This window comes from Monodelphis domestica, chromosome 1, assembly GCF_027887165.1.
Source record: "Monodelphis domestica isolate mMonDom1 chromosome 1, mMonDom1.pri, whole genome shotgun sequence".
Classification (NCBI taxonomy): Eukaryota; Metazoa; Chordata; class Mammalia; order Didelphimorphia; family Didelphidae; genus Monodelphis; species Monodelphis domestica.
In genome coordinates, this window is record NC_077227.1 from 574500931 (window position 1) to 574525152 (window position 24222).

Consider the following 24222-nt stretch of genomic DNA (forward strand, 5'->3'; position numbering starts at 1 on the left):
CACACACACTTTCTCTCTCTCTCTCCATTTTCAGTTTAAAAGCCCTTTGATCAAACCAACAAGCCAAGGAGAAAAATATACTTTCTCTAGTTCTTGCTAGTTGCAATCCAACCAGACTAGCTGCCTATCACCCCATGATATTAAGCCATGATTCAGAAAACTAATTGTCATTCTTTGTCACCATCTACTTGGCCAGCTATTTATTTACATATTTCTCCTTTTCTTCAGAAATCCAAACCTCCCAATGAAAGAATGATAGAACTACCATCTAGGTCAATAAGTCCTTCAGTTTTCTCCCTAAATTGTCATAGCTCTTCTTTCCAAGATTCTTCTGGAAGCATCAGCAGAAATACTATAACTTAAAATAACACCTAGATATGGGAACAGGTGCTAGCTATGTTCTTTTTGATAACCTTGTTCAATAAAACAAAAAGTCATAAGATCATAGATTTTTCAAGCTAGATAGAAAGAACTGTTTTACAGATGAGGAAATAAATGGTGCTCAGAGAAATTAAGTAAATTCTCCAAGACCACACAAGGAGTAAATAGCAGTGCTCGGATTTGAACACAAGGTACTCTAACTCTATATCCATTACTCCATCCATTTGTCCTATGGCTCATCAGATAAATGCTGCTTCCTAGCAGGTCTAGATCCATCAGGCATGGGAAGTACCTCACACAACGCGTAACTTCTCTCTAGGAACTGATCATCACTTTCTCCCCTCCTTTCCTTCAGATAATTCTGAAAATATTATCAGGTATTTAAATAATCCCACCCAGGTACCCCAGAATGAAGCTTTGGAATTTGAGGAATAATCTAAGAGAAATTAGGATGCTTTTCCAGTTCCTGATGCAGAAAGGAGTGTTCATTTGTGCAAGGAACATCTCTGGTATAGGCACAGGAGAGAAAAGATATTAGGATTTGTTCAGTTCCAATGTCTTTTCTCTTGACTATAGTCAGTAGACATAATAATTTGTAAAAACAGTGTTATCTGAACCTGGAATTGGTAACTGGCACTCCCTTGGAAACATAAAATGATTTCCTCACTAGGCTGGACAAGAATAGTAATACTGGGAAGTATATAATCTTATGGAGAGGAGATCCATTGTATGATGCATCACCAGAATTTTAATGGAGGAATATCTGTGCCTCCCACCAAGCAAAAAGTAGTCTGATGTTTTCCTGCCTGGAACTGTTGTTAAGGAAGCTTCAGTGGGGTGCCAATGCCTGACACTGACTGCTATAAACTGTACAAAATTGTAGGAAGCACAACAGATTGCAGAGTTGATCTCAGGAATTACAGAAGGCAATACCTTTTGGGCACTGCGTGGTTGTCAGACTTTCTTATAGATCTATAGAAAGGAGATGCTCATTGAAGGATATTATTTTCTTTTTCCTTTCTTTTAGCCCATACCTTCTGTCTTAACACAAATTCTGAGACAGACGAGCAGCAAATGCTAGGCAAACAGGGTTAATTAACTTTCCCAGGTTTTTACAGGTAAGACAAGTCTGGGACCAGATTTCAACCCAAGTTCTCCCAACCCAGACCTGGTGCTTTATCCACTGTGCTACCTAGTTGCCCCAAAGGATGTTACTTTCCAAGTGCTCCCTTGAATTTTTTTTCTACCTTAGAATTAATCTTTCATTTGTTAATTTTGTGACATTTGCATTAGAAGAAAATTAGCATTGACACTGTGGATGATGTCAGTTTGTAATTTTCAATTATTTTCTCAGTTGAGATTTCAAGTCCCCAAAGTGAACAAGCCCTTTCAACTCTGAGAGCCTCTATCAAACTAGGGTATCTCAAGCAGTTCCATTTCACTATTGACTGAGCATAAAGTGCAGAAAGATTTAAGTATTCTTTATCTTTTTTGTTGATTCTGGCTACTATTTACAGTAGTCTGCTGCTACTGATTGCTCAGAACTGAGCAAGTTAGCACCAGACAAGTCCCAAAAATTGAAATGTGTCAGAGCAAAATAGCTGCAAAAACTGTGTGCCGAGAGACATTGGGACATGGGAGGTCAGGAACAGCTTGGGTTTGGCAGTCAGCACAAGGAAATTTCTGGGGAGACACAAATTGGTCTCTGGCTCTGGGTCTTTTTCAGCGCTAAAGTTTTACTCCTGGGACCATGTTTTCACTTAGGAAACATAGACCCAACTCCTTACATGGAAACCAAAAGAAGCTGTTCTACTCTTAATATGGAACAGGGAAATTCACCTAGGAATTTCAGAACCCACTAGAGCTCTACCACAAAGTTGCATTACTTTCGTTCTTCCTTCCATGAGGAATATAGAGGACACCAATGAGAGTATAAGAAAAAAAGACTTGTACAAAAATATTTCTAGTCGAGCTCTTTGTGGTGGCAAAAAAAAATGGAAAATGAGGGGGTGTCCATCGATTGGGGAATGACTGACAAATTGTGGTATTTGATGATGATGAAATACTATTGTGCTGAAAGGAATGATGAACTGAAGGATTTCTATGTGAACTGGAAAGACCTCCAGAAATTAATGCAGAGCAAAAGGAGCAGCACCAGGAGAACATTGTATACAGAGACTGATACACTGTGGCACAATCGAATGTAATAGACTCTCTACTAGCAGCAATGCAATGACCTAGAACAATCCAGAGTTTATGAAAAAGAATGCTATCCATATGCAGAGAAAGAACTATGGGAACAGAAACACGGAAGAAAAACATATGATCAATCATGTGGTTCAATGGAGATATGATTCGGGTTTTGATGTTAAAAGATTACTCTATTACAAACATGGATAATGTGAAAATGGGTTTTGAACAATGATATATGTAAAACCCAGTGGAACTGTTTGTCAGCTCCAGGACAGGGGAGTAAGGGGTCAGATCATGAATCATGTAACTATAGAAAAATATTCTAAATTTTAAAAAAAGAACATGGGGGGACAATTTAGGAATATTGGCTCAAATGTGAAACTATACCCAAAGGGCCATAAAACTACATATACTTTGGCCCAGCAATACTGCTACTAGATCTGTATCCCAAAGAAGATAAAAGAAAAGGGGAAAGGAGCAATTTATGTCAAAATATTTATAATAGATATTTTGTAGTGATAAAGGACTGGGAGTTGAAGGGATGCCCATTATTGGAAATAGTTGAATAAGTGGTAGTAGATTATTATGATGAAATACTATTATGTATCAGAAATGATGAGCAATATGCTTTGAAAAGAACCTAGGAAGACCTCTATGAATTAGTACAAAGTGAAGTGATCAGAAACAGAACATTGCACAGCTACAATATTATAATGATGATCAGCCATGAAAGACTTAACTACTCTGACCAATACAATGATCCAAGATAGTTCCAAAGGGCTCTAGATCAAAAATGCTATCCACTTCCAGAGAGAGAACTGATGAACTCTGAGTGCAAAACTAGGCATAGCCTTTTGATTTTCTTTATTTGCTTGAATTTGTGTGTATATATGTGTGTGTTCTGCAACATGACTAATATGGAAATATATTTGCATGTCATATGTATAAATGATAGCATATTTCTTTCCTTCTTATTGGGTAGAGGAGGAGCAGGAGGGCAGGAGAGAATTTGGAACTCAAAAATTTTTAATGAATGTTTAAATGTAATTGAGAAATATTTAACTAAATAAATAAAAATATAACCCCCAAAGTAAGACCTACACATTATGTTGACAACATTATTGAACATTTCTTTACATCTTACACATTTTCAGAGGTGGGTCTTCTACCCAGTATCTATGCTATTTAAATCTATTGTTACAGATTTAAAGCTGAAAAGACCTTAAATGGCTATTGAGTCACTTTATAGGAGGGAAACAGGTCCAAAGAAGTTAATGACTTACCTTTGGTCCCACAACTAGCAAATTGCCTGAGGCAGTATGTGCACTCAGATCCTCTTTTTTATAAGGCCAGAACTCTATCCTCTGTTCTACCTAGTGACCTCTAGATGGAAATTCAAGAGTTGGGGACTCACATTTGGGACAACCAATATAAAACTAAACCTAAGATTTTTGGAGTGCCCCTCTCCCCCCCAGAATAAAACTCTGGCATGAAACACGAGCCCTATATGGGGAACAAATTAAGCAGAACCAAGAGAACAATGTACACAATGGCCACAGTACTGTAAATGAAAAGAACAATACAAAGAAGTCAAGTTCCAATTAACTGTAACAAGCAATCCTGGTTCCTGAGAACACATAAATTCCTCCATCTCTATAAAAAGGTGAATGACCCTGGGAGAAAAACATTGTATAGACCCTGTTAGATTAGAGACATTCTGACACAGATTCAGAAGTGTCTTGACTCCAAATTTATTTCCGTTTCACGGTATCACAGCTGCCTTCTCTGGGCTTGCTTAAAGTGAAGGGAACACAAAATAAGAAAAGGAAGAAACAGGAAGAAACTGACAAAGGGCCTAGAATGCCAGAAGATGAGTTCTGAAGCCAATACCAAGAAAATTATCAGTTTTAGCTAATGCACATGATAAAATGCCTCCATATTTTTTTTAAAGTTGGATGCCACAAGTAAACAAAATTCTACTGAAAATAACTTTCCCATTTGCATCAAAAGGACAAGTTTCTATAATTAATAATTTTACACCAATAGTAATTCAGGATAAATATAATTTTATAATTGTGCAAATAACAAGAAACCAGTAAGTGCATTACAAGATTTATTTGTAAAGGCTAGAACCAACATGAATATTAAGACCTTTGAAAAGTTTAAATTAACTAATACAATGTAAGGGAAAGCTGCACAGGAGATACTATTTACAAAGACAAATAAAACTACAGAAAGTAAAGTTTCATTCCAAAATAGGAATAATGAAATATACAAGGTTACCATTTACTAATAAAATAATTTTGTAAACATCAACCCAAATCTGTCATACCCACAGGCTTTTTTTCCTTAAGGGGAAAAAGAAAAATCAACACACCATCTTTGACACCATCTTTGAAAGCTATTTCTCTTTGGTTCCCTTACTTCTCATTCAATGTCTTCAAGGCTAGGCCAGGTGAAAGTGACTACTGCCCATCAGTCTGCCTCAATGTTATCAAAAAGGGGGTGTTTGAAAAAAGACCTTTGGCTCAGATGCTTCAAGTAACAATCCCTCTGGAATCTGGTTATTCTGTGTACTCTTTTGCGTCCACTCATTCTGTACTTGGGCTTCTAGAAGTCTTTCACTTACACAAATACTTCAGCTGATACACTTTACCTGCCAGCAAAGTCAAGGTTCAATGAAGATTTTGAAAATAAACTTTTAGTAAGTAAATGGTCATGGGTCTTGTCCTTATCTATCATTTCTGAGTTTTTTGAGTGGACTAAACAATTTCATTCTCACTCCTCTGCAAATCAATTCTCATTTTTATAGGACCCTTAGAGAGCCACTATATAATTATTTCCTCCCTAGAACACATTTATTTAACAGTACTTAAGGCCATGTTCTTTCATTTTCACTATTACCAAGAGATAGTTCTCTAAGGTGTTCTTATACAGAAAATCTAATGTCACCCAGAGTAAAGAGCTTTGTTAGGACATTAAACCATACGACAAATAGTAAAACTCATTTCTCTCCACTTAGCAGTGAGGCAAGAAACTACAGAGGCAAAATGGTATCATTTACTATCTGACTTTGTCAATTGGTTTTGCTTAATTATTTTAGTTAAAAAGGAAGAACTCAGTGTGGTAGGGAGGCATAATAGGAAATGGTTGACATGAAAAAGAAAAAGCCATTAATAAAACATTTTTAAAAGAAATTAAATCATGTGCTTGAATATACTCAAAAAGTAGCTGGCTGATTTGGCACTTTGTTCTGATTTCTAAATCACAAAAAACTTCAGACAATCCAAGGACATTCACATTCCTTGGCCTTAGACAAAAAGTCATATCCTCTTTCCTCCTCTTTCTCCCTCTTCCCCAATACTAATGACTTCCCTCTGAAATTACTATATATATATATATAAAATATCTACATAGCTGTTTGTATGTTGTCTCACTTTAGAATTTAAGCTCCATTTGAGCAAACACCACGTTCTTATCTTTCTATCTTCAGTGCTTAGCACAATTCCTCACACACAGAAAGTCTTTAATAAATGCTTGCTGATCAATCAGTTGATTGATCTAAGTAGGAGTAAGTTCCTTTCAATACCAGGATTCTAGGATTGTGTAATTCTTATTCTAATGATTCTGTTTTCAGATGTACTCCATATTTTTGGAATTTGTGGTTTTCAGTAGTTTCTATATATGGTCCATGTGTTAACATGGGCAGAGAAACACCTCAGAACTGGTCCTTCTACATATGAAAAAATGTTTCCACTTCAAGAACAAGTATCTAAAAATATACAATGTCAACCAAAAGTGTAAACAAATTTCTATCATGGAAGCATATAGATAATATGGTAAACTGTCAAAACTTTGTTCTTAAAGAAATTATTCTAAAACATCCCAGTAAACTCAGCAGTATGTTGTGAGAAAAGCATAGGGGAATGTGAGTCCAGAGACCTGGATCATATATATTCTTCCCTAGACTTTATTATCTGGGGCTCTGTTTCCCTCTCTGTAAAAATGAGCTATATGGGCTGGATCTCAAAGATCGCCCCTGGCTCTGAAGCTCTCCCTTTGGTTCTATGGGTATATTGTTGACTGTAAGCTTGCCTTTGCAGAAGCTTCCCTGTGAAATAGGCATTCTAAAGGCCTGGGTTTCCTGCTCAGCTACCAAGTCACAAGTGACCAAAGACAAATCACTGAAGTCATTTAGATTGTTAGCCCTACCACCTATAAAATGAGTGGAACAGACCAATGAGCTCTATAATCTTTTTATAGCTCTGATGTGCTATGGCTTCTTTCAGTCATATTGGCAGGAGGGTTCTCTGAAGTATCTGCTCTTCCAGAAAAAATTGGACTGTTGTTTCTTTCAAATGTGTCGCCCAGTCAGGAAGAAAAGTGGCCTGTCTTCTTTGGCATTGGCTGTCTGGAATTCATCCCGAAGCCTGAACTGCCACTCATCTTCCAACTCTAGGCGAACAACTGTCTGACGGAGTGAGTTGCGATCCTGACAGATGACACATAAGGTGGCACCTACAAAAATGAGAAAATTATAATAACAAAAAATAAATAAAAATGATCTCACATTTGTACACTGTTTCAGTTTTGAATGGACCCCCCACCCCCAAACTCCAGGTATTACAGAGCAAAAGATTGGAATTTGGACCACCATTTGTATAAACCTTCTTCAAGGACTAGGGGGAAATTCCAAAAAAAGATGTACTCTTTCCCCAACTCTTCCTTCCCCTACCATACTCTACCCTACCCATCTATCAAACCTACTATAAAATAATCTGCTGCTTCATTACCCAAAAGTTTCAGGCAACCTAAACTTACTTCAACCACAAAGAGATCAAAGGCTAATTAAAGATAGAAAACCATACTTCTGCCTAAATGTTGGAAAATGGAAGCTCAGAGCAATTATAGTTTTACAACTAACTTTTTTGTCTAAAAGAATCTCACCAAAGCAATAGAAGAGGAAATAAGTCTATTGTATTATTGCATCAGGAAGTTACATATGATTTATTGAAAAATGTTTCCTTAAAACTCCATGTAGGACAAGTATTGCTGACATCCTTTTATAAATGAGGAAACAATCTCAGAAAATATAAGTTATTTGCTCAAGGTCACACAGCTATAAGGCTCAGAACCAGGATTTGAAAATAGCAGGTCTCCTGACTCCAAGTCTAATGTTTTGTTTGGTGTTTTTTTTCCCTTATATTTCACTACAGAAACAAGTATGTGTGAAAATGACAACTGTGACCTGACCTAACTGTAAAGTCTCAAAGGACTCAATGATTACCCCACTTCCACTTAAAATAAATTACTTTTTGTTAGGTAAAAACATTTTATGACTAGGTTAATCAGGATTATTTTTGAACAAGGCCTCTATACTTTTCATATCATTAAAAGGCATAGGATGAGGAATGAGTATGTTTTCAAGCACTGGAAATGATTCATTTGGACAAGCTGAAAAGGGACAAAAGCATATATAATGAGTGAAGTTCTAATGATCTGTTGCATGGAGACAGAAAAAAGCAGGTAGAAAGGGAACCAGGAAGAGACAAAAAAGGGAAGAACATGAACAACTCCACACAATTTTCCAGCCACCCAGTCCTCCTGACCCATAGGACAGATGGACCTGAGAGTTCATTGGTATAAGTAATTCCCATGAGAGAATACCATTGGCAGCTGGGCACCTTCTCTACAATGTATAATCTTCCAGCATTACCTACAAATCTAAGAGAATAAGTAGTTTGCCCAGGGTCATTGTAGTCCAACTTTCAAAGGCAGGACTTGAACACAATTATTTCTGGGTTTGTCTGTTTGTCTGTCTGTCTGTGTATATATCTCTCTCTCTCTCTGTATGCAGAGTTCTTCCACCTACTGTCATTTAGCCTTCATTCCCTGTACTAATCTTTAGTGCTTGGTATCTGCTGGTTTATATCATTAATTAACTCCTTTAAATTTTTTATTAAAACTTTTAAAATAAGGCAAATAACCAAGTAAACATACAGAATAAAATATTCTATAAAACCTTAGAGTTAGGTAATCATCTTGTTATAGACATATCCTATCTCCCCAACTAGACTATGTAACCTTTGAAATCAGGGATTATCATGTTCATCTTTGTGGCTAATCTAATGTCTAACAAAGGGTGCTCTTTCCTCTTTACCTCAGTGTATCTGCTTCGGCCGCAGCATGTATCAACCTGCTTTCCCTTCTCTTCCTTCCTGTCTCTGAAGTAGGGCTCACTTCTTCACATATGCTCTGAATTTTATCTTCCCCGGGGTATTGCTCCTTCACCTATCTCTGCTCCTAAGTGCCTCTGTACACTTTTAACACTTGCCACTGACTCCTTCACATAATGAGCTCTAAATTCCTTCCACTTCTCAATCTAGTTCTTAAAAAACAGAGGCAGTATAATGGATGAAGATCTGGCCTCAAGCTTAGGTCAAATCTTTCATCAAATAAATATGTAATGATATATCATATATAGTATCATATATAATTAATATATAATATAATATATAACCACAGGCAAGCTACTTTATCTCTCAGTATTCGAGGTAATTCACCAAGGAATCTCTTTATCAGTGAAATCATAGCTCTGAACCTAGTACTTAATGGTAAAAAATCCTTTCCTTGATCCTGTTATTAACTCAGCTCCTTTTTCCTATAGAACCCTGTTTGTTTGTTTCTTTCTTTCTACCTTTGTTCCTTCCTGTCAACTAAACTTATTTCCCACTACACTGCTTTTACAACCATCCTATCCAATTCTGGCACTCATTCTGGGCATGACTGCCCTTACACATAATTGAGAATAGGTGATACCCTGCATAGTATTATGATATGATTTCAGAGAGGATAGGCCCATTTTTCTCCTCCATCCTTCTTCAAAAAGAAAAAACTTCACTCCCTCCCTTGCCTATTCACTGTTGCAGGACATTTCAACAAGATATACAGATTTTGTAAATAACTATAGCAATTATTGTCCCTCCACAGAACTTCTAAAACAAGTAACCTGCACTCAAGTGTTTCTACTGCCTTACAAACTACTTTTCAATCTGGCTTCTGTCCTCACCACTCTACAGAAACTCCCATTGACATCCCTATTGCCTCATTCTTCAGCTGCCTTCTTTCATCCCTAGGGTCCCTTCTCCCCATTGGTGAGTTCTTCCTAGAACCTCCATTATGAGGAGTGGCCCATACCAGTTATCCTTCACTTTTCAGGCTCTGCCCCATCCACAATCTTAATTTTTTTCTCCTTTTATGTGCTATCTTCCACAATTAAAGTAAAAGTTCCTTGAGGATAGGAACTCTATTTCTTTTTGTTATCTTTTTATCCCCACTATTTAGCATAGTGCCTGGTACACAGTAAACATTCATTAAATTTATTATCATGACTTGTTGACTTAATTTGTCTTCTCTGGGGCATACAACATTGTTGATTACTATCTTCCTTGATATTCCTTCTCTTTAGCTTTTGTTTCTCTTCCACTTCCCTAACTATTCTTTTTCTCTTCAAAGCCCTACTCAATTACTACCTCTTCTAGGGAATCTTCCCTAAATCTCCCAAGTAAATGACGTTTTCTTCCTCAAGCTTCACAAAGTACTATGGATTTGTACTGTGCCCTTGCCATCCTGGACTCTATTTTACAATGACTACATATAGAAAAAGGAAATAAATATACACTCAGCATAATTGGTGAGTAATGATCTCTGAAAGCTCATTCATCAATTATCTTGGATACAGCCCCATTTACTGGGAACTAAGAGGAGTTTCTAGAATTCCTCTCATGCAGGGGCTAGGGCATATAACTCACTAAATTGAGAAGCATTCCTTTCAACCAAAGTCCAAACTGCATAACGTAGATATATACGTAACTGTACCTAATATACAGTAGGAGGCTAAAATTGATCAGTAACTCCATCAATGTCCCCTGCTACCTATAGTTAATACTTTATTATATCCCTATCATTTGTGAAGATTGGACTTAGCCATCTTCTGATTGTAACAATGAAGATACTTAGCTTCTTCTTTATTGGGAAGATTGAATTGTAATCCACAATCTATTTTTAGATTTTAATCCCCAAAAGGTGATAACTCAGTATTTTAAATAGATCTACCCATTTTAACTACAAAAAGCTGTTAAGTAACTACAAAAGATGAACTAACCAAAAAAAGGTGTTAAGTAACCCAAAAGGGTATAATCTAACCAAAGAAGGTGTGAACTAAAGAATGGGCAGTCTAGGAGAAAAGTGTCTGCTGTGATTGGTAGACATGAAATTTGGGGAGGTGACACAAGAGAAAAAGATCTTTTAAAAAAGGACCAGAGGCGAGAAGGAGATATTCGATTCGAGAAGATCAAAGAACTCTATGACTTGGAGGAGAGACTGTGGAACTGGACCTCTGGAGGAGCTCATGCAAGAAACCTCAGACTGCTTTCCATTTTAGATGGCCACCATTGGTGAGTGAAAGACTGACTTAGTGACCCTGCCTTTCTCGGAGTATAAACCTTCAAGAAAGGCCCATTATCTTGAGACTCTTTTCCCTGAGTGGGACCTTAGTATTTCTACCTGGCTCAGAGGAAGCTGGAGTTTCCTCTCTTTCTCTCTTCCTTAATATCTTCCCTCTATTGTAAATAAACTACCATAAAGTCCATTTACTTTAGTAATTCATTTTGGGATTTAGAAATTAAATCCCTGAAGACCACCAATTTAAATACTCAGAGTCCAACCACAAATAATTTTAATACATTTTTATCTTTACAGAACCCCACTTGCAGACTTTTAGAGCCTTTCAAGAAGAGGCAAAGGTTGATTTGTATATGGCACTTCACCAGCACCTAGCAAAGCAGACATTTAATAGAGTTGAACGAATTAATCTCTTAAATCCCTTTTGCAGATTGTGTGACCATTCCAGTAAACATTATAACTTACCTTTCAGAAAATGAAACTTTTTCAAAAAGCTAGCAACCACAAAGGAGTCACAGAGATATAACAGGAGCCCACTAAACAGCAAATCTGAGCAGCTGATATTTAAAGAATGAGGCCTGGAGCTCACATAACAAACAGCAACCTGAAAAAGGAAGAAGCAGAGAGGAGCAAAAAAAAAAATCATTTCCTTAGGACATTCAACAATGTATCACACATACACACACACACACACATACACATGTGATCAAAATAACAATATCTCACACATGTATAACATTTAAAATGTTTAAAAGTTGGAATGACATGTTAACCAACATCCCTCTGAAGCAGATAGCTGAAGTATATTTATCCCCATTTTACAGATGAGGAAACTGAGTCTCTGAGAAGTTAAATGACTTGTTGGAGATTAAACAGAAAAAGAGCTAGAATTTCAACTTCTAAGCTCCTTAAGGATATTTATAACCCTACTGCCTAACACATTTCCTTAAACATTTTGTTGTTGTTGTTCAGTAATTTTTAGGCATGTCCTACTCTGTGACCCCATGTGGGGTATTCCTGGCAAAGACAGTATCTATCCACTTCACCAAATGTTCCATCTATTTATCTATCTGTCCTCACTCAGCTGGAAAGTTGAAGTGCCCCTTCCAAACTTCCATCCTATAAAATTATTCAAAGAGATTTATTCATCTCCTGTTGACCATCCTATGAGAAATATACTCAGAACTTGTTAAAAAATTACCTGAGGTCCCAGATTAAGATAACAATCAACAGACAGCACAGGGTGGCCATAATTCTTCAATGACAGAGGGAAGAAACGATGGCTGTGGTACTGGAGGAATTTTTCAAGTAGAAGCTGGGCAGGAGCCGCAAGGAAAGTGTGCTTGCTATCGGGGGCACAGATGTATTGAGAAGGTGCAATAGACACTAGGTTATCAGACACCTACATAAAAACAAAATAGCAGTCAAAGAAACAATTGTTTTTGCATACCTATTAGGCTAAAGGCTCATAGGATTTAGAGTTGATAACATAGTTTAGATATCATCTAATCCAATCCTCTCATTTTTTACATGATGAAACCCAGAGGCAGAGATGTTATCATTTATTGTAGAAAACATAATACTGGATGCCAAGGAGAAAGAGATTAATAAATTACAGTCCTTGATTTTAAACTTAGAATCTTGCAGTGGGAGGGTTGGGAGAGACAAAGTTAATAACACAAGAGAATGTTTCAAGTTAAACAAGAAAGATGGATGGCAAAGAAGGAAATATTTTGATGTTCAAGGGGCAGCGTGAAAACAAGCACTCCTATCACTGCAAGTAGTAATATAAATTGATTATGTTATGGAAATGAATTTTGAATCATGTAATAAAAGTTAAAATTTCTAATACTCTTTGGCCCAGCAATCTCACTACTGGGTTTGCATCCCCAAGGAGTTTATTGGCTACAAGAAAAGAGCCATCTGTACAGAAATATTCACAGCAGCATCATTTGTAATAACAAGAGTTAGAAAGAAACTATATGCCAAATAAAAAGAAAATGGTTAGGCAAATTATAAAATATGAATATAGAAAAATATTATTGTACCATAAGGAGTAATATGAAGTCAAAGAAAAATGCAGAAACTTATACAAAGTGAGGAAGAAAGCAGAGGCAAAAGAATAAGATGTTAACTCTTTCAGTGAAGACAGCAACAAAAAGCAACAAAACTTAGGTGGGATACAACAGAAGTAGGCAATAAAATTAGTAGGCATAAATAAAGTAGGCATATTAATAATCAATAATCAATAAAAAGTAAGCATATTAAAGTTAAAACTATGTGCGCTTTTATTTTTGCAAATAGCCAACTATGTGATTGTAAGGAGGCATATATTATCAACCAAAATCATTCTTTCATCTATTTGGCTTAACTTTTCAGGAAATGTACATTGTTGACTTTACTTTCATTTGATTGCTATGTGAAAACAAAATTTTTCCATCAAATGCTTTCTTTATTTCATGGGTTGTCATGGTCATGAAACAAAGACCAAAATACAAAATAGCCCTTGGGCATTTATTATCCCCTTTGCCTTATCAGTGGAAAAGAGAACTGGAAAAGAATATTTTTTTCTTTAGACAATATACAAACTTTGACTTTACTAGTATTTTAAATTTAAAATTTGTCCAATAAACTTACTAATAAGGAACTGAATCTCACATTTTTAGCTTCTTCCCACAAATGAAACCAGAAGCAATCAATAAGCATTTATTAAGTACTTTCTGTATGCCACACATTTATGCTAAACACTAGAGATTAAAAGAAAATAAGAAAACACTTTTAACCTTAGATGAGCTTACATTTAAGAAGACAGAGTACATAGTATAGGACTTGGAGTCAAGAAATCCTGAGTTTGAATTTAGGACCAAACTTAATAGCTGTGAGACTCTAGGCAAGTCATTTAACTTCTCTCAGCCTCAGTTTTCTTATATGTAAAATGTGGATGATATAAAGTTCTATATGTTCACTACTGTTGTTATATATGTTATATATGATACATAAAAAATAAATACAAGGTAATTATAAGGGGAAGGTACTAGCCACTGAGGGACCAGGGATAGGTTTTGCATAAAAGGCAGCAGTTGAGCTGAGCTTTGAAGGAACCTAGATTGTAGAGTGGATGGAGCATAGGTCTTCGAATCAGGAAGATTCGTCTTCATGAGTTCAAATCCAGCCTCCAAAACTTGCTACCTGTGAGACCCTAAGCAAGTCACTTAACACTGTTCCTCAGTTCCTCATCTATAAAATGAGATGAAGAATAAAATGGCAAACCACTTCAGTATCTTTGCCAAGAAAACCCCTAATGGGGTCATTAAGAAGAGGATAAGACTGAAGAATGAACAAAAAGTGACTCTAAGAGGCAGAAGTGAAAATGGATGTCCCAGGATACTGAATAAACTAGATAAAAAGAACAAAAGGGAATTAGGAATCTGAACTGGAGTGGTTGGGCATGTGAATGGAAAACAGGAGACAAATATGAGAGATGTTTTAAAGTTATAAATGGCAATATTTGGTTTATATATGAGGGAAACGGAGAATGTAGAGTGGGAAAAGACACTGAGTTTACAAAACTTAGCAATTAAAAGGATGGTGGTGACCTTGACAGAACTATGATAACTTTAGAAGAAGAGCAGGCTTGGGGGACTTTATTTAAGTCATGAACTCATCCTGAGTTCAATTTTGGACAAACTGTTTTTGGAATATTTAATACTCCAAAATATCCTGTAGGATGTTAATTACATAGGACTAAAACTCAGGACAAGAGCTAGGGATGGAAGTAAAAATCTGGGAGTCATCAGCATAGAAAAAATAATTAAATCTATGTCATCTGATAAAGTGATCAAATAAGAGAGAGTAGAGAAAGATGACCCAGAGCAAAGTTTTAGGTTATACTTGGAGTGCAAGAGAATGTTATGGATGATCCTGAAAAAAAAAAAAGAATGAAGACTGGTCAGATAAACTGGAAGAGAACCAGGAGAGATTAGTATTATGAAAACCCCATAACTAGAAGGTATCTAGGAATAAAAGTTGTCAAAAGTGTCAAATATACATAGAGTTGTCAAGAAAGATCAAGATTGAGAAAAGGATACCAGTCTGGCAAATAAGGGATCCTGTAATTTTGGAGAGGACAGTTTCAATTGAGAGATGAGGTCAGAAGCTATACTGAGGGGAAAATGAGAAAAGAGTGAAAGGAGAGAACAAGGAGAGCAGACAACTTTTTCAGGAGTTTGCTTGGGTAAAAGGAATGAAAACTATAGAATAGCTTGATTGGCAAATAGTCAACTGAGGGTTTGTGAAGAATTGGCAATGGGCATGTATGTTGACAACAGGGAAAGAAAGTATAGAGCGGGAGGAACTGAAAACTGAAGGACATAAAAAGAGGTTGAGTATCAGGGAAATCTGCCAAAGAAGATGGGAGAGAATGGAACTAAAATACTGTATAAAGGGGATTGTATCAGAGGCCAGAAGGATCACTTCCTGATCAGAGACAATGGAAATGAGGAGAAAATGGGGGATATTGTCAAGAGGTTTTGAGATGTAGAGTAAGGGAAAATAGTTAGACTAGATCTGATTTTTCTCTATTTTCTCAGTAGATCCCAAGACATGAGAGTATGATAGCTAGCAAAAAATCCTAAAAAATAATTGAGGAGGCAGCTGGGTGGCTGAGAGCCAAGCCCAGAGATGGGAGGTCCTGAGTTCAAATCTGGCCTCAGACACTTCCTAGCTGCGTTGGTGGGCAAGTCCCTTAACTTCCATTGCCTAGCCATTACCACTCTTCTGTCTTAGAACCAATACACAATATTGATTCTTAGATGGAAGGTAAGGGTTTAAAAAAGAGAGAGAGAGATGATTGAGAGCACTTACAAAGTAAATCAATGATCATAATGAATTGGGAAAAATAAGCCATGAATAAAATAAAATAGAAATTATGTCAAATAATCCTCATTTTCATTTTTGACCATATAGATTAGGGAATAAAAAATAAAGTAAGGACTATAGACTGCTCTGATAGATATGGGGAAAGTCTAATGTATAATATGCCTTTGGTGGAATCAAGGCAGGCATCTTGGTGAGAAACCATAACCAAAGCATGCTTCTCTCATTTCTATCGAGTATAATCTTGAGATATATTTATATTATTCTCAAAATTTTTACAAAAATGAAAAAATACATATATTCCTTTTTCTTCAGTGTTTAGTAATTATGCCTCTATTTTGGTATGGTGTTGTTTTTGACTATTACATCTCTACTTGCCAAGGATATAAAATATTGGCTAGTGAAAATGGTTTCTGAGTATCTTTATATATTATTTATTTTGTTGTATACATTATTCATATATAGAAATATTATATACATTCTAAGTTAACTGTGATATATAAATTATATATTAGGCATCATATATAATTATATCAATAAGTATATATAAATATTATATCAATATATTATTTATCTATAGAAAACATTTTTAAGATTTGAAACAAAGAAAGCATATTTATCCATTGTAAAATTGCAATATAAAGCACATATTTACTGTGAAAGGTTTTATTTTATCATTTATACTATTACTGCTCTCTATCTTCAACACATTTGTTATTGTTTCCTTTGCCCCAACATTCCCATTATAAATCATCACTGCACATTTGAAAGGCAGGAAATGTGGACCACACTCAAGTCTTATGCCAGCCAGCTTTGGGTCTAGGAGTTATAGCCTACATTTAGAATCATGTTATATTAGCAGCTTGTATTCCTTCCTCTCTTCCCTATAAAAGAACAACAGCTTTAATATTTAACCCAATGTCTTTTGACTAGACACAATGCTGGTCATCTTGCTGTCAGGGAAGAAAGGTCTGAACTGCCTAGATTCCAGTGATTCCAAGGTGTACCTTTCAGAGAAAATCCATTTAACTTCTGCCACTAAGAAGGTAATAACAAAACCTTGGAAAGATCATGCTCAGGAGCTTTTTGAATTAATTACAACTGTACTGTCTGTTAACTGTCCCTCCCTATAGTTCTGAGTTCCTTGATCATTGTGAGCAATATGATGAAATGAGAACTCAAAACTAAGAAGTGCAATACAAAATTCCATTTAAACTACTAGGATATAATCTTCATAATACCAGACTTAGCCAAGGCTCAAACAATACTTTGAAAATAGAGTTTGCATGAGGAATACAACTTAGTTGGAAATGACTATCTCCATGTGAAGCAGTAATTGATTTAATTAATTGAAAATTGGTATTGATATGGGGCATGATTGAACTAACTTTGGCATATGGTTGTAATGGCAAAATATTGCATCATAAGAAAGTATGTGCAGGGTGAGTTCAGAAAAACCTGGATTTATATGAACTGATGCAAAATAAAGTGAGCAGATCCAGGAGAACAGTATATAGTAGCAGAAATATTGTACAATGATCAACTATGAAAACCTATAAACTATTAGCAGCAAAACTAGGTTCAAAGGAGCAATTTTTAGAATATGATTACAAATCAAAATACATAATTTTTTTACATTATTTTCTTCATGAATTTTTTACTGTATATTGTGAATGAGTAAATTGAAGAAAACCTGCAAACAGAGGCAATGGATGAAGGTTTGCAGAGCTGTCAATCAAGGAGCATTCTGGAGAAGAATGTGACCAGGAGGAGACTGTTAAAAAGAGACACCCAAACTGTTGGAAAACTCTCTTTCTCCTAACACATGAAGGAGGAAGGCCTGAGAAGAACCTTTCCTTACTGATTTTCTCTCTATTGTATCAAGAAATGACTCAAAAATCCTCAAACCTGTTAGCCACATCCCTCATTCAAGACTCTACAACGTTATTCTCAATTTAGGATTATTTAAGATCAGGGAAACCCTAACCCCTCTCTCCTATCCAATTTCCTTTTCCTTTCTCTTCCTTAAATAAACCCCTTGTTCCAACCATTTAAAGAGTGAGTTACTTACTCAGAACTGAATTGCAGTTTGTCACTAATTGGAGAGATTAACTGAAGTGGGAGGGAGAATGGAGGAGGGAGGTAGATCTGATTCCTCATTACCATAATCCTTAAAGGAACAACCACCTAATACAATAAAAAACTTTACATTGTTTTTGCATTGCTTCTTTTATTACTGACTCTGGACAAACTAATCTACTCACTGTTTCCGTTTCATCCTACCCTCTCTTGCCTCTTCTCCATTCCTGTGCTCAACTCATTCCCCATACTCAAAACAATACTCCCTTCATATTTCTGCCAGTTGACATTTTTCCTCTTCCTCTAAGACACCACGGTCTACCTTCTCAATGAAGCCTCTCCCGATTTGCCCTAGTCGATGGTACCTTCCTTTCAAAACTACCTTGTATTTGTTTTGTGTTTATCCTATAGCTATTAATATATGTAATTCTATTCTGACATACATATATTCTGTAAATGCTTATCTCTATTGCTCCTCTGGAAAGAATTTAATTCCTTCAGAGTGGGTACAGTTTCACTTTTGTCTTTGAATTACAGTACCTAGCACTCTGCCAGCATATATAGTGGGTATTTCATAAATGCTTAGATTGAGATTTTTCCTTGATTTCCCCCATCTATAGCTAGAAGTCCTGAATCTTTCAATGTTCTTAGCTTTTTTGATGTCTCCTTTGTTCACACCACACTCTCATTAGGCATATCCTCACTACAATTCTGTAAGCTCACTGAAGGCAGTGACTTGTTTTTCTTCCCTGTATGCCCAATACCCACCACAGTCTCTTGATTAATTCAACATTTGTTGAATTGAACTGATATCTCCTCACACACTATCAACTCTGTCACAAGACTCCTTCTTCAGACTGACAAATATGCCATCTGATAATAGATGCTCAGCTATAATTATATGTTTTGTATGATAGTACCAGTATAAGGAATAGCAAATTGCTTATTATTTCATGGAGGGGTGAATGAGGAAGGGAGAGAATGGGAAACTAAAAAAGATAGAAAACAAATGCCAAAAAAAATTTTAAGTGTTAAGTGGGGGGAAAAAACATTATTAAAGGGAAAAAAAGGGAAAATAAAGACATTTGAAAACCTATAGACCAAGCATCTTTCTCTAGAAGCCAAGAGAAACTCTAAACTCACAAGGCTTAGAACAATTGTATACAGCAGAATACTATTTATCTGACACCAAAACCAAGCCAGTTACATGTAAATAATAGACTATTCCTCTTTCCATCTGACAAGGAGTGAAAAACCAATGCTATCAACTGCCTCTGAGTACATGATGATGATGATCATCATCATCATCATCATCATAAAAGATCAATTACTTTATTGGTAAGGACTCCTTCCATTGCTGCAGACCAAAGACCTTTTATGTCATAGTTACACTTGATGAATGGCATCATGATAAATTAGCATATAATCTCAGTAAACTGATGTGGCTAAAACAATTCATCATTTAGTGGCCAGTCTTCTAGTAATAGTTCTCTCTGAACTTAGTGAGGCTGCCCACAGACAGAAGACTAAATAATTTTAAAGTTCACCATCTTAGAAATCCTTAAGGCAATATATTGTAACGCTTCTTCCTTGCCAGAATAGTGTTCCACAATCCAAAGCTACCTGCAATTCAACGGTGAGGTACCTAAGACAATACCTGTGACTTTAGTGGAATGTTGTTATTATTGTTTCTATATAATAAAATATAATATATCTCTCCATAAATAATTTATATTTCTAAGGCAACTTATTATTGCTCCACATCCATCATATGTATCATCCATATGGTTCTAACAGCCCTGTGAGAAAGGCAAGGTGGATGTTAGAATCACTATTTTACAAATGAAGGCACTGAGGCTCCAAGAATTTAAGTGGCAACATACTTGGTAAAGCTAGACTTCATGTGCAGGACTCCTCCCAATGCACCACAGTCAACTCAGAGTTTGAAATAATGACATGGCAGCCATTCCCTCACTCACCTTGGATTTAATGTGGAAGGACCTATGGCCCCCAACAGCAATTTGCTTCTTCATAACACTGAAGCGATTAAATCGGCACAAAAGGAGGCCAGCACTGTGGACTCGCAGGTTGAAGTCAACGTCATCACAGGTGAATCTAACCAGAGAAGGAAGAAAATTCAGTTAAACAGTACTCAATCAAGGAAGTACATATACACATATGTTACACATACATATATATGTATATAGATCTATTTATTTATGGGGAAGCTAATATCTGATCAGCACTATGACAGGGATAGAGAGAGAAAGAGAGAAGGGGATAAAAATAAATCATTTATGTACCATTTAAAAATCTATATAGTTAGCTTTTCTCACTATAACTCCAAGGGGAAGGTAGTATAAATATTATTAACACTATTAGATGATAAAGCCAATGTTGAAAGGCTAAATAGCTCTGTCATACATGCTGGGGATAAAAGACAAGTATAAATAAAATACTCAGAATGTTCTCTGAGACTACAGTGAAAATCATTGTCATAGTGTGTCTTGTTTTTAAGACCTATATCGTTCACATAAGAGCTGTGGGACCATAAGTAAGTTACTTAACATCTCAGTGCTCTAAGAATCTCTCTTAGCAGGAGAGAGTTTCCACACTAAGTTCTCCACACCATTAAAATCATATTTCAAGATTAAAAAAAAATAAGACCATATCCTTTGGTGCACAATGATGATGTGATAATGAGATCACAGATAAAAGAAATCAGTTAAAACTGAAGTCACCATGACAAGATATACATAGGATATCCTCATAAAACTACTATGGAAATACAAATAGAAAAGACAGGTCTTACTTTCAGGGGCTTATATTTTAGTGGCAGATGGTCCCATTGAGAATGAATGGCAGAACTCTCACCTCCCAGGCACCAGTCCTGTTTCCCACCCAGTCATCATAGCTTTCACCCAGGGTGGCAACTTATTTAGAGAAGCGGCATCAATTGCCAGAGGCAGAGCCTGTCTGAAGTGGCAAGATACCTTAAGGAGAGAGACAGGGTTGCATGTGACAGGTCAAACTACAACAACCACATGGTCCATCATCTTCTTCCAGACCTTGATGTAGACAGCCTAGGATGCCAAATCCAAGAGCCCTGAGAATAGCAGTATCTCATAGACCTATGTTGGCAAAGGTGTGGCACACATGCTCCAACAGCACAGAGGGGACTGCTCCATTCCCCCTCTCCATAGCACCCAAGGAGATTTTTCATATGCTCCACCCTTCTATCTAGTTTCCCAATATGAACACTTCATCCCTCCACTCTCTGGGGTAATGCAGGGGGACTCACAGGCAGCTTCAACTTGAAGTTTGGGCATGTGATCTCAAAAAGATCCACCAACACTGCCATAGACTGTCAGACCTGCTTCCATCCCAAAGCCCACAGCCATCATTGAAGGGAGAGATCTCTATGAGAAGAGATATATGGGAAGGAATCCAGGAGAAGACAGCACTTGGGGTGGCCCTTAATGTCACAGGATGATATGATTCCAGGATAGAAGATACCTTGGAGAACACCAGCTCAACCATTTTAATTTACAAATGAGTAAACTAGAGCTTAAAGAGAGAAATGACATACAGAGCTGGTAAATATCAAAATCAAGGTTTAAACCCAGATGTTCTTTCTCAAAGTGGAGCACTCTTTCAACTAAAACAGCGCCTCAAAAGGCAGGAATGGGAAATGTGGCCGAATTCTGTGAATAAGAAATAGTGTCAAAAATTGGGCAGGGATGGGAGACAGCTAGGTAACTCAGTGGATTGAGATCCTAGTCTAGAGGCAGGAGATCCTGGGTTCAAATTTGATTTCATACCATTCCTAGCTGTCTGACCCTGGAAAAACCGCTTAACCCCCATTGCCTGACCCTTACCACACTTCTGCCTTGCAATCAATACACAGTATCATACATGGGAGGTAACAGTTTACAAAAAAAAAACAAAAAACAAAAACGAAAAAAATGTGCAGGGATGAGAAAACCTGACATATTCCAAGGACAGTTCTGAGCCTACTTTCCCTTTAGCATATGGCTGAAAGTAATGGAGAAAGACTAGATACGCAGAAAGATAACAGAATGTTGTAAGGGATGAAATGAAGGAGTTTGGGCTTTATATGATAAGGAGTAGGAAGCCATTGAAATGATCAAAGAACTGGAGAGACCTCAGCAGGTCCTCAAAGCCTAGCAAATTACCTTTTACACAATGGGTACTTAGTAGATGCCTATTTTTTCAGTTTTTAATCTGGTAACATATGCTATTGCTAAAGTTAAATTGGTTCTGGAGATTGAAAGAAAAAAAAGGAGATAAAGACTATCTTAGCATGGTTAGAAAAGAGCAATGTATTCAGTAGTAGAGTAGCCTGGTTTATGAGTCAAAGTCCAGAGCTATCACATTACCCTGTACCTTTTGACCTTAGTCCCTTCATCTCTAAAACAAGAGAACTGTCTCAGGTCATCTCTAAAATACCTTCCCATTCATAATCTTATGGATTCCTCTGTCCCCGAGGCCAAGGGCACACCTACTTCAAGTTATTGGCACCATTATCAGTGAGTGAGTCAACAAATGGATACCAATCAGAGAAAAAAAAGAGATTGTCAGGATGACTACTGAGGACAGGTTGGCTTTCTCTTCAGTCTGTAACTCACCGATTCTGGTTATACTGTACATTCTGTGTCAGATCCACATTGAGGATAATAAAGTCATGGATATGACAGCGGGAGAAAGGTTCCTGAACCTCCCCACTCCGAGTTTTACTCGACCATTTCCGCATCCCGATTAGGGCATAATGAGTGACATTTGGAGCTGCCTCAATGTGCTGTAGGATGTGTTTCAAAGAAACATTCCTTTCAGACCAGGTATAATCACTGCAAGGTAAAAAAGAGAAGAGATAAAAAAAAAACTTTCTCTTGACCAACATGCAAATAAAAGCATGATCCTTTTTATAGTATTGTCTACAGCAGTGGACCAAAATAGCCCAGGAAGTAAAGTCTCTCATTTCAAATAAACACAGGTTAAATTCTATTATGACAGATTCCACTAGACTCTTTTTTTTTTAAGTAATGAAACTTTACTAAAATGTATTCATTGTTGAGCTTGCAAATCAAATCAAACCAACATTTATTAAGCACCTACTGCATACAAAAGCATTTTGCTACAGGAGACACAAAGTTTTAATGAAACTTGATCCCGCTTCTCAATTGATAATTGTTTATTAAGCACCTACTTTATGCCAGGCACTAGGCTAGGTAAAAGAGGTCCAAATAAAAAATGAAACAGTCCCTCCCCTCAAGGAGCCTACAATCATATGTAAAACTCACAATCTAGTAAGGGGATAAGATATAAACATAATAATACAATATTGCTTGATGAGTGTCCTAAAGAAGCAGAAAGAAAAGAGTTAGATAATATTGAAAGGGCAAAGTCATTATTGACTACAAGGTCAAGAAAGGTTCCATGGAGGAGGTGGCCTTTGAGAAAGGCTTCAAAGGATAATAATAATAATAATAGCTAGCATTAACAGACCATCTACTCCATGCCAGGCACTATGTTAAGTGCTTTACAAATAGGATCTCATTTCATCGTCACAACAACCTTTTGAGGTCAGTGCTATTGTTATCCACATTTTACTATTAAGGAAACTGAGGCAGACACAAGTTAAGTGATTTACCCAAGGTCACAAAACACAGCTAGCAAGTGTCTGAAATTGAATTTAATTGCAGATCTTCCTGACATAAGGCCCAGAACTTTATCCACTGAGCTACATAGCTGATAATAAAGACTTTTCAACTTAGGAAGATGCATATGGGGAGCAGAAAATTGTTTTGTTTGACTGTGTTGAGAATTTGAGTGATACAAATGTTTGAGGTGATATTCAGGAGAGAAAAATCTGAGTGGAGGTATCCTGATCGGATGATAATTGCTTATACTTATATGATTGTTTAGGGTTTACCAATGGCTTTCCTTCCAGATCCTTTGCACCTCTGAGCAAACTGAGAATCAGGGAGGTAGAGACTTGCTCAAAGTTATAAGACTCATACACATAGAGCCGAATGTCACACTTTCAATTCACATTTCAAGACCCCATGCCAAACTACCTCCATGATGGATAAAACAACTGGATTGGAAGTTGGAGACCTAGTTTCTAGTCTAAGTTCTGCCATTAATCATCTCTGTGACCTTGAGTAAATTATGTCCAGTCACTGGGTCTGTTTCCCTAATCAAACAAAT

General features: G+C 36.6%; 1 protein-coding gene across 11 annotated transcripts in view; it reads right to left on the reverse strand.

The window, feature by feature from the left end:
- Window positions 1-4670: 4670 nt before the first annotated feature.
- The window catches only part of GREB1 (growth regulating estrogen receptor binding 1), a 233818-nt gene continuing 214266 nt past the window's right edge, over window positions 4671-24222 (reverse strand). For all 11 annotated transcript variants that reach the window (XM_007476320.3, XM_007476318.2, XM_016428803.2 and 8 more), the window contains 5 exons: window positions 22641-22859; window positions 19971-20106; window positions 12239-12439; window positions 11503-11641; window positions 4671-7092 (listed from right to left, as the gene is read on the reverse strand). In XM_007476320.3, the coding sequence (XP_007476382.2) occupies window positions 6929-7092; window positions 11503-11641; window positions 12239-12439; window positions 19971-20106; window positions 22641-22859 (859 nt within the window). In that variant the 3' untranslated portion in view covers window positions 4671-6928. The remainder of the gene's footprint in view (window positions 7093-11502; window positions 11642-12238; window positions 12440-19970; window positions 20107-22640; window positions 22860-24222) is intronic.